Source organism: Medicago sativa, chromosome 3 (assembly GCF_051527215.1).
Source record: "Medicago sativa cultivar Bolivia chromosome 3, Bolivia_mono, whole genome shotgun sequence".
Taxonomy (NCBI): Eukaryota; Viridiplantae; Streptophyta; class Magnoliopsida; order Fabales; family Fabaceae; genus Medicago; species Medicago sativa.
In genome coordinates, this window is record NC_140751.1 from 77,269,919 (window position 1) to 77,282,129 (window position 12,211).

The following is a 12,211-nucleotide window of genomic DNA, read 5'->3' on the forward strand; positions in this document are numbered from 1 at the left end:
TTTATAAAAAAAAAACGTTTAGTTGGATAGAAAAGTATGTGTTGTTTATAAACTATTTTAACTTCGTTTATAAAATAGGAGGTTCAATCTATAACTTCAAATGCAACAACCGACAACATACCAGGAGGTTCAATCTTAAGGTTCAATCTTAAGTGGCGATTCATTGGAAACATCAACGGAAACATCCATTACTGAAACAGTGTGAAAGCATGATTAAAAAATACAACCAGTTTCTGTACTGGTGGTTTTCGGATTATAGAATCCGAATAGTGCCAGTACAGATTCACTGACGTGATCAAAAGGAAAACACTTAGAAATCAAATGAGGGAGGGTTTTATATAAACATTAACTTTGCATTCAGACGAAAATGATGTAGTAAACGCCCCTTGATGACCAGATTGCTACTCCAAATCACGTTTTCGTCCAAAATGGTGTGTTTTTGGAGGTGTAGGGAGTGTTTAGTGATAAAAGTGGTGAACTTCTACCAGGTTCTGGGGGAACCTTATATATTCAAACATTTTGGATTATACAATCCGAAACATTCCGATATTTTTCCCACTTTTTTGAAAGTGGATATTTCGGATTATACATTCCAAAATATAAAAAATAAAATTCGGATTGTATAATCCGAAAGTTGTTTTACTCTATTTTTGTCAAGGATGGCTCTTAGTCATGTTGACCTTCAGTTTTTTTGACACTTTTTAGATTTTAGAATCCAAACTTGGTTCGGATTCTAAATGGCGTTGATCTAATACCAAAATCATAAATTTGTTAGGGTGCCCCATAATCTCATTTCTAAAATAGTTTTTCCTTGAAAGTAATATAAAGTTTCAATGAACAGAAAGACTATACTCCCCTGACCAAAAAAAAAAGAAAAAAGAAAGACTATGCTCCTAGATCTTAAATACAAGCCATTTTTTTCAATTTCATTAAATAATCGATGTATTTATCTATATTATAAATCAATTATTCAATGAATTTGAAAAGGAATCTTATTTATAGGGTTAAATATTTTTTTGTTATATATATACCAACTTCTCATATTAGTACCTCTAAAAAATTTCTTCAATTATTAGTCCATAATTTTTTTACTATCATCACTTTTGAGTCATACTTTTAAGCCAGGGTGTATTCTTCATATTTTTGAATAAAATTTTGTAGAAAATGTGTAGAATATTATAAAAAGCTCTCTAAAAAAATTAGATTTTTTTTAACAAAACATGAATTAGAATTTTTATTTTTTGTGAGATTCTTATAACATTCTATACGGTCATAAAAAAAATTCATTTAAAAATACGAGAGTTATACATGAGTTGATTTAATTTAAATGTAGGACAAAAAATGACGATGAAATTTTTTTAATTAACTAAAAGGTAAACAAAAATTTTAGGAGAATTAAAACAAATTTTTTATATATTTATCATCGCAAAAAACATATTTAACCCTTATTTCTATTTCAAAATATAGGGAGTATAAGGATTTGCTCAAAAGTAGATATTAGACAACCCTATGTGCTTCAGTTGAGTGTGTGATGGATTAGAGGACGGAAGGAACATTGAGAAAAGATTGATGGTTATTCCATTCTTGCTCCCATGAAACACACAAAGCAAAGAATCGTATGTCACTTTAATTATGATCATGCAAAGTTTACTACAAATGTCCTGCCTGTGCCTAACATGCTCAATAAACTACTCTTCCAAGAAAACCACTAACCATGTGGGGTGAAGAATCAGCAGCTCAACAAAGTTCTGTCTCTTCTACAGTCACAAAGTGTACGTACATTAAAAGGTAATATAAATATATAAGTTGACTAAAAAAATTAGTAATTTAGTAAATAAACATGTATAATAAATTACAAAATTAATGAAATATATTTTTTAATTCTCTTAACAAATCAATGATACTAAAAAAAGTCAAATTCTGTCAAATCAAGTTTCTTAATTAAAATATTAAGTTATAATATTTATATTTATATTCACACTCAAACATCTTTGGTCAACAATAAAGATTACTACTAGCTAGTAAAGCCATACATGAATACTATTATGGGAGTGTTTGTGACACAACCATCCCAGTCACAAACATAATTTTAATTATTAAATCACTCATTTAAGAGGCCATGAAAAATTAAAATTCAACTTATAATAATAACCAATACAAATTCAAGAAGAATTAACCATGGTAGAATAATTTAGATAGCAGGAACAAAAATCTGCCAAACCTTAATGTCACAGTCCAAACTACCACTATAGACTAAAAAAGATGGTTCTTCTGATTCAGAGTTATCATCACAATGTTCAACTACTGCAGTTAAACACTTAATTGAACCTTGATGTCCTTCCAAAATAGACAAACAACAATAATCTCTACCAACACCCCTCCAAATTCTTATGGTTTTATCAGCTGAACCACTACACACAAAATCCCACACAACAGCTAAACACAATATTGAATTTTTGTGTCCTCTTAATGCACCAACCAGAACCATTTTTCCATTTTCGTCGTTGTCGTCGCTGCCGTCTTCTTTCTCCCATACCAATATTGATCTATCACAAGCACCGGAATATAGAATAGATTCATCACTGCTCAAAACCAAAGCATTGATACCAGAATTATGTTTCTCCAAGGTATCAACAAGGGAATGTTTGTGTTTCTTTTTGTTATGATCATCACCTTGAAGATTCTTCCACACTTTGATTCTTTTATCAGCTGATCCACTGTAGACAGTTCCATCATAAGAAACTACAACCGCGTTTATAGCATCATCGTGGGCGTTGGTTATTGATTCCAAACAAGTGAAATCTTTAGTTCTCCAGATTTTGATTGTTCTGTCCCATGAAACAGAGTACAAAAACTTTCCATCTTTAGACAGAGCAAGGGAAGAAACAGTGTCCACATGATGAACCCACGTGCATTTTTTGTGTCTACGAATTTGGACATGGTTTTTTGGGATTAAGATTTTGGAAGCACGGTCACCAAGTGTTGGAAGTGTTGCTACATGAGTGTATTTTGTTTGGTCGTTGGTTAATTTCCAGACACGGATTTTATGGTCTTGATGAGCACTGAAAAGGGTGTTTTTGTTTGATTGAATTACTAAGGATTTAACAGCACCCTTTCCTGCTATTACTTTGTTGTTGGTTGTTGTGTCTTCTTCATAGGTGGTTCTGTTCCATGTTGTGATTTCTCTGTCGGATGAACCAGTGAGGAGGAATTTACCGAAGAGAGTGAGAGAGGATGTGTAGGAAGAGTTGTTGTGGGATTTGAGGGTTATGATGAGGTGGGAAGTGTGGTTGATGTGGGGATTGTGACGAGGGTTGAGGGAAGGAACTGAGAGGAGGCTGCGTTGTGAAGTGAGGGAGGTTGACCCTAATTGTTGAGGTTGAAGGTAGTGGTTGGAGTGAGATGAGGAAGAGCCACTGTCATAGTGATATTCCATGATTCACATTGGTATGGTAATGAATTGAAAATGGTGTGGAAGAAAGCGAAATGGATTAATATTATATATATATCAATGGAAAGGTGGATATGTTATTATATAGTGCATTCATATTCAAACATGAAATTATCCGATTGATTGATAATGAAAGACAAATAGTCTGAAAATATTATGTTAGCTCTGAACCATGAAGCATAGACACTTTGTCCTAGTGTGTCGGACACATAATTACACTGAATTATGCAATCTTTTTAAAATTATTAGCAATGTTGGTGTTTCAGTGTGTTAGGAGTCTCATACCGGGTAACTAAAAGTGTTTGATGTGGTACTTAAACCATGAGACTCTACCACCTATTGGATTAGTTTTTTGGGTTGGACTCTCCCCATAGGCTTAAGTTCTAACAATTGGTGCTTTCATTGAGAGTTGGACCACGGAAAGGGCTACCTATAGGCTGAATTAAGGTGCTCCATCGAATAATGATAGGTAAGTGAAGCCGCCAAAAAGGAAAGGGCTACATCGGGTCAGTGCCGATAAAGTGATAGCCCCACATCGGGTAACTAAAAGTGCTTGATGTGGTACTTATGCCATGAGACTCTCCCACCTATTGGACTAGTTATTTGGGTTGGGCTCTCCTCATGAACTTAAGTCCTAACACAGAGTGACTGTATCTGGCTATGAATCATCTTTCTTTACTTAACTTTTGATCGAACTCAAAACTAATATGATTTCTTTTTTGGTAAAATGACTTCTTTTTCGATATAAATTAGAGTCCATTTCTAAAAAGGACTGTAGTATTAAGATAAACTTTTTTTTTACGCTCTTTCTAATAAGTTGAAATTCAAACGGATCTCACTTAATCATACAAGTCCACCTATAACCAATTAGAAATGCTATGTTGAGAAGAATATAGTAGAATGTGTGTTGTTAGCGTAATTCTATCCGTATCTTTCTTTTGTAAAAATCGCTAGAACAAGATTAATTGCAGATTGGTGTTGATTGCTACGAAGAAAATCTAAACCAAAGGTAAAAAATGTGCTGCCTTTAGTTGATGATAACATTTTTATCGCCAGTCATTTACCACCACTTTATATACCTATGCATTGGTCAGTTTTAAACAATTTGGTCAAATTTCGTGTTCAGAATGTTGGTGACGTATGGCAGAGCTCTTTTAAATTTTAACCCTTATCTTTTGGATCAAATTTTTAACTGTTATTTTTTATTTTATTACTATGAGATATTGTGTTAATCTCGTATTTGTTGATTTTTAGTTTTTTTAATAACACTTAGTATTGGGTTAGAGCATTGGCATTGCTAGTGAATTTTTACGAATGCCAACATGTTTCATTTCTATCTATCTATCTTTTTTTTTTTTTTTGCTAATAGACGTGTTTCTTTTCTAATGAAATTAAGGGAAAGCTTAAACTTCCACTTTTCATGGAAAACTTTTGAGGTTTGACCGACCAATGAAAACCATTCTCAAGATATTTGCTATGCATTTGCTGGGGATATTAAACATTGCTCATTAGTTTAATGAATAATATTTTTTTACTATATTCTTAAGAAATTCATTATTCAGGCCGCATAAAACCAACTCATACTTTAGAAATTAGGCTGACATAAAAAATCTTATAAACAAGTGGATATATTATTACACATTTAATCTTGTAAAAAAAGTGTATATATTAATACTTTAAAGTTTAAAACTGGTGAGTTTTGTTTAAGCAAAACCAAGCAATTACATAAATAATTAGTCACATCAAAAGGAAGAAGCATAAATTAGAGCCATCCGTGCACCTAAAAGGAGAAGAGGAAACAATAATTGTATAGTTAGGCCATGGATAGGAATTTATGGGTCTTTGTTGCCGGTATGTATCTGGACTGGTATGTATTTGTAAGTTGGCACATACCCATGAAAATTTTGGTAAACTTTTGAGTCTTGTAAGGTTTCTGGGGTTCATGTGTTCAAAAGGAGTTAGAAATTAATTTATTATACTAAGAATTAAGAGAAAGTAAAACATATCAGCCTAAAGTTAGGTATTTCTAATCAAATGCAATTGTATTTTAAAAGCATTAAACTAAAAGTTAAAATCTAGATTTGGTGGAGGATATTTATCTAAAAAGTTTTAGCTTTCTTGTACCAAAAGAAAAATGTCCTTAGCTTTCCTCATAAAATATAAAATTACAAGTCTTAGCTTAATGGTGTAGATTATTAGGCAATGTGTATTATTGGGTTGCAAAAAAGTGGTAGCAACATAAGGATTAGGATCTAAGTAGCGGCACCAGTAACGGATGACAATTCGAGTCATTTGTTTTCTTATGCCTTCCTGTATTACACTCCATATTGTACTCTTGATAAAGGGAGCACTATTTTTGGACAAAAGGTATATAATGTCTTTGTCTAACATAAACAAATAAATTACTCTTGCATCATGCATAAGCCTATTTTCTACAATTTGATTGACGAATCACATAATATTTCATTTAATTTAATTGTTAGAATTATTGATGCAATAGTGAAAGCAACATTATGCATGATGTAAAATTTATCTTCTTTGTGCACCATACACATGACCATAATAATAATGCATTTTTTTATCTTATTTTACCATAATCATTTTACTCTTCAATTTTTATATTATTATGTCACCTAAAAAATTTCATTCTTATGTGTTCTCTCTTTCTTTTCTAGACCAATAATCATCTCTCTCACACACACATAAAAATGGTTAGAACAACATATATAGTAAAGTTTTACGATAATGCTTGTGCAATGCAGTATGTCAACAAATTACTGTATTTTTTAAAAAACATTTACTTTTATTTATTTGTTTATTGGTCAAGTACATCTATTCATTATTTGAACTGCAAAATGATTTATTAGAAAAAAAAATTAGAGTAGTACAACAATTGGTACATGATCCACCAAACGGTGAGAAGCACAATAGATACTTAACCTAACAAGTTACACATTCACTTAAAATAGAAAACCAAGAAGAATGTTCGAAAATCTTTCATAATAAATACACATACTCTCCTTTTTTCTAGCTAGAAGTCACTTCCACGAGGTGACTTTAATATCATCTATTATATCTTCTACTATTGGTTCCAATTTTCAAAGAAATATTACAATTCCTTGCCTCCCGAATATTCCAAACGGTTGTGTGCTATGTTAGCATTAAGCTTTCCGGTGCTTGTTACTTGACGAGGAGGAAGCAAATGTGTCCAAAAGAGAGGTATTAGTCTCAGGCGAAATCACACACCCCTCCCACCCATTTGAAATGGATGAGAGAGAAATAAATTGATAAAAGGGAAGATAAATATGAATAAAAAATGTTATTTAGAATGGTATATGAGTGGTATGAAAAAAAAAAAAAAATTGCAAGTGTCAACCCATAATTTTCCCCTTTTTTTTTCCTGACGTTGACGGCACCCTGTCGTCAAGCTGAATTGTTCAACATGCACCTTTTATCGTCTTCTTAGGAAAGGGATACCCTAACATACTATCATCAGGTGTCCTAATAATAGGGAGTATCACTAGTTTTCCCAGTTTTTGCATAACATTAAAATGTCATTTCTTTAGATATATTGTCACATGGAAGGCCAGTTTGTTCATAACTCACTCAATACTCAACTCTACAAAGACAGAAAATAAATAAATTAAGCTTATATGAGATACCTCGTTGCTTATAAATTCATATGACTTGAGTAGAATTAATTGATAACAATTTCTTTTATGAGCTTATAATAATTTTCACTAGCTTGTAGTATTTTTTTTTTATAAGCTATTTCAATTAGTTATATATGTTTGACCAACTCCATTGATCAAGGTGAGACCTCATATCCTCTTGACAGAAGCACAGACCTTCAACTTATCATAAACCTTGTGTTTTTTTTAAATGCCTTGTAATGACCTTCAACTTATATCATAAACCTTGTGTGTTTTTTTTTTGTTTTTTTTTTAAATGCCTTGTAATTTGTTTTTTAAGCCTCTAAATATATGTTAGGCCAACCCGTTAATTTATCATTGATTAATTTATCCGCTATATAATAACTATAAGTTCATCTATTATCAACTACTTTGCCAACTATCCACATTTTTCTTAAGCAAACACAACCTCCTTGGTCTATATTTTCTTCCAAGGTCGATTTATTGACACGTCCCTTCAAACTAGTAAATTTGTAACCTTTCTGAGATCAGTAATTTTCCTTTCTTAATTATAGTGTATATTTAAATATAGTCAATGTAGGATCTACCAACATGTAAGTGCCAACTATCTAGCTTGAGACAAACGACAATGGATGGAATACATTGGACAATAAAATAAATGAAATTATGCTTTAGTTGAACCTAAATTATTGAACTCATTATTGCAACCTATGACACCATCCACTGGAGAATTGCAGCAAGATCGGTTTAATGGAGTTGTACAATTCAACTAGTTTGAGTTAAGAGATAAAGATGTGAAGATCCTGAATTTAAACCTGAACAAAGAAGAAAAATTAATTACTTACATTTCTTATTTAAAAAACAAGACCGGTAGTTATTTGATACTTAAAGTGTTTTAAGATGAAATATTTTTTTAAAGGGCATAACAATATTTAATAACCTGTTAAAAAAAATTAGTTAGACTATTATTTTTTGTCTTAACTTCATGTATTTCAGACTTTTTTATAATGTAAAATATTTATTACTACTTTATTGTGATCAATATTGTCTAACATTTATTTCAATTTCAAACAATAATAAATCAATTCATTTAATTTTTTTGGGACAATGTTTATCTTAAATAAAATTTATAATGCAGTTTTCTTTTCCCACGGATTTTTGTTATTATTATTTTATTGGGTTGTGTTAACTTGTGCCCTCAGGGCACAAGTTAAGAAGCTAAAAATGGAAGTAAAACATAATTTCTGTCTTGAAAACATAAGATTTTAAATTTTTAAAACATATAATGCACAATTTCCAATAAAATGTTTCTATATTTAATCTCTTAACTTGTGCCTTAAGGGCACAAGTTAACATTTCCCTATTTTAGCTTTTAATAAAAAAGTTGTGACACTAGTAGAATAGAGAAAATCATGGACTCTCACCACATGATACTTTTCCATCAAATAGTTTTTTATTTTACTTTTTTAAGGCTTTACTTTTGGGTCGTCCCTAAATGCTAGTCACGCCTATAGAATCAAAAATTAATTCCGAATGGTTTTTCACCAATAGAAATTTAAATGATAGAGTCACATTGTGTTTGCTTAAAAAAAGATAGAGTCAATTTTGCTAGATCCTATCCTATCCTATGGTAATTAAGTTTGAATGTGATGAATGCTGCCGCTAGAATTTTTCTCCCTAACCATGTTTCGCAGAAAACCAATTTTAGCCCTTGCATTTGAGAATAGAAAACCTCACTTCTTTTTTTGAATAAAAGAGAGCCTAAGCTAAAAAAATCTTACTATTTTGTCATCCACAATGTAGATTATGGGATAACACACACTCATTTACAACAAAGGACAAAACCTACCTGATCCTTTGTGGTAATTTACTTTTCCCGACCTCAATTATAAGTAAAAAAGATTTTAATTTTTAAACTCGGATGTAACAAATTTTAATTAACTTCACGAATAATGCTAAATAAAGCGAAAAGTTTTGTCCCGAAGAATCGCGAATGACGTGGTCCTGTTTCTATCTATCTATACCAGGCATTTTCTCTTGTCAAACTTCTCTCTTCCAAAAATTTCTTTGTTCCTTTTTTTTCCTTTCAATTTTTGTCTCTCTTAAACCTCACCCTTCCCTCTTCTTCCAATTAAACGAACATTCATTAAGTAAAGTATTCATTACAAATCTCTCAGTTTTTTTTCATCCTGTGATTCTCCATCACTCCAATCAGAAGAATCAGGCGTTGAACTGTGAAACAAAAACTCAATCCCTGACTCTCTGTAATATTAATCAATTTCATGCGAATGATTGATTAAAATTTGAAGTTGCTCTACCAATTGAAGTTTGTTTGTAATATTAATCAATGGTGGAACAATTGATGTTGGTCTCTTGAAAGAAATTTGAAGTCGGATTGTGCTTTTCTTATATTAAAATGTTTTTAAAAAATTAAAAATATAGTAAGGTTTGAGCTTTTTTTATATTAAAATGAGAAATGACAAAGTTAAATATATAGTAAAATGGCAATCGCGGAAATTCACGAGAAACCGTCTCGCGAGAAATAGCACCGCTCTTAACTTCACTGCATTTAATGTTGTTATTCTCATAATAGGTTTTATTTGACAAAAAAAATTGTTTTTCAGTATGCTTCAACAAAAAATATCTTGAAGATATTTGTACCAAATTAAATCATAAAAATATTCTCAAACTCACATTTCTTTGTTACGATATTAAAAAATAATTATATTTATTAAATGACGACAACTACATTATCTTTTATCCACAAAAAAAAATTACATTATCTTTCAATAAAATGTGGGTAACTCTATCCATGTTAAGTTGACTTCAATCAAAACAATTCATTTGTTTTTCACTACAAATAGTAGAAGACAAATAAACGATTTTTATTGAAGCCAACTTGATAGAGTTACCCACTTTTTATTAATGGGTAAATAAAAATTTGCGGTAATAATAATATACATATTAATTTATAATAAGTGTCTAGACCAGAGGGGTATAAGGAGACCCAAACAAAAGTATTGTCTATGCATGATCAAGATTCTAAATATCTTTTAGTGGTACTCTTTGGGGACCGGGGGTTTCCATTAAAGGAATGAAAAATACTATTAGTGAAGTTGTCCATATAATCAAATGTGGATGGTAGATTTTCACATCTAATAAAGTTATTTTGCTACTTTTTCATACCAATCAAACACATTATATAACAGTAGGGTATTGCTGTTCCATTAAAAACACACCTAGAAAAGTAGGTTGCATTTTATTCCACTTGCAGGAACCCATATTTCCATTGTCTGTTGGTCCCGTTATGAAAAAGATGGATAGATAGATCATAGAGTCAAGCACAAACCTGTAATAATTTTGAGAATGTAATTTATGTGACTTATGGAATTTAACTATATGAACGTTTATTGAATTGCCATAATTTACCAAGTTCTCTTTATTTTTGGATTCAACTTGATAAACAAATATAGAAACCCTCAGTCTTTTCACCATGTGCTCTGGTGAATGGCACTTCATGACCATTTTCTTCCTTTAGGAAATATTTTTGTCACGAGAATAGATTTAGCATGTGTAGTGATTGATCACTAGCGGTTGAGATTCCACATTGCAGTTTTTTCACCATGATTGAATTCACATGGTACATACGTGTAAACTTGTGAGTGAGTAAACTCATATAGGACATATGCGACTACTATTTTTTCTTTTGTATGGCATGAAAAGTGTGTATGGTACATGTACATGTGTTAATTTCTGAGTGAGTATAAGCTCATAGAGGACATATGCTACTTCTGTTTTTTTGTGTATGACATGAAAAGAGAGCAAGAATGACAAGTGATTCGCCTACTGGCCACTTAGAACTCTTGCATAGTGTATGCTGTTTTTTTGTGTTGGATCAGTGAGTGATTGAGAAGTGGTTTGCTCTGCTAGGTTAGTAAGAGAACGAGTTGAGATATATTGGCATGCAAATGCGAAAATTGTTAACTAAAAGCTAGGCTTAATCATTATCATCAGTAAGGTGAATGACTAACTTTGGACAGGATATAAAGGAAACGATAGATTAAGCATTATCCTTAAAAGTAACGAATATATCCCGACGACCCGACGATGACGAACCAAAGTTTGAATCCGACTCTGTAAAAGTGTTCACGTTTATTTTTCGATTGTCCTATGGTCAGTACATTGTGGTCTGATGTTTTGTCTTGGTTAGAAATCAGTTGTAGATCATGGAAAGAAAATTAAGTAACGACGTCGTTTCATAAATGATAGTTTTTGTAAAGATGAGCAATTTTTAAGTTTGGTTTATCATGGAAAGAAAATAAAGGAACGACTTCGATTGAATTGATTGGTATGTATGTGGTCAATTTGAAAGCATCGTAACCATGTGATTTTTAAGTAACCAGGTTCGCTTATCAGGTTCACCTTTTGATATGGTTAAACTTATGGTGTTGTCTTGGATCAAGTTTAAAGATAAGGGTTTTTCTTATGATTTCTATGTATCAATGAAACACTCAACCACACAAATGTTAGGGGTGACTTTTCTGTTCAATTAATTTCATTTTATTTTTGGGTTGCTCGCACCATTCTTTTGGTGCATTTTATGTAATACTCCCTTCGGTCATACCCCTGTGCTTTGATTAAGTTGTGTTACTAAATCAAAAAAATTTTGGCCTTTAAAAAGAAGTGTTCACATTTAATGCTAGTATCTCAAACAAGTTGATAAAAACTTAGGAGTAAAAAGTACAGTTTTTTTTTTTGTTGACAAAGAGTTAAAAGTACTGTATAGTTGGAAGCTGTAGACAACAACTAATATCTGATGTGTCGGGATTCTTCTTCTTTATATTTAAAATGTGTGATTCTCGTTTAAGAATGTCAATTAATACTCATAATAAGTAGGGGGTGGGGAGTGCATGTTTGGGGCTCCGGAGGCTAGGAATTTTCCATGGGATGGGAGCCGGGTAGGAAAGGGAGTTTCAGGACGGGGAAGAGATCTTACACTCCGCCTTGTGGGAATCTCGTGTCCCCGAACCTTTTATTAAATTATTTTGTGTGTGCAAATATTTTGTACTTTCACACACATGTGCATTAAATTGTTTATATGTGAAGT

The 12,211-nt window shown here is 31.7% G+C and overlaps 1 protein-coding gene across 1 annotated transcript; it reads right to left on the reverse strand.

Moving 5' to 3' along the window:
• Positions 1 to 1,990: 1,990 nt before the first annotated feature.
• LOC146940402 (protein JINGUBANG-like) lies at positions 1,991 to 3,663 on the reverse strand. Its single transcript, XM_085754088.1, has one exon. The coding sequence runs from the start codon at positions 3,434 to 3,436 to the stop codon at positions 2,192 to 2,194; it is 1,245 nt and encodes a 414-aa protein (XP_085610214.1). The 5' UTR covers positions 3,437 to 3,663; the 3' UTR covers positions 1,991 to 2,191.
• Positions 3,664 to 12,211: the final 8,548 nt, after the last annotated feature.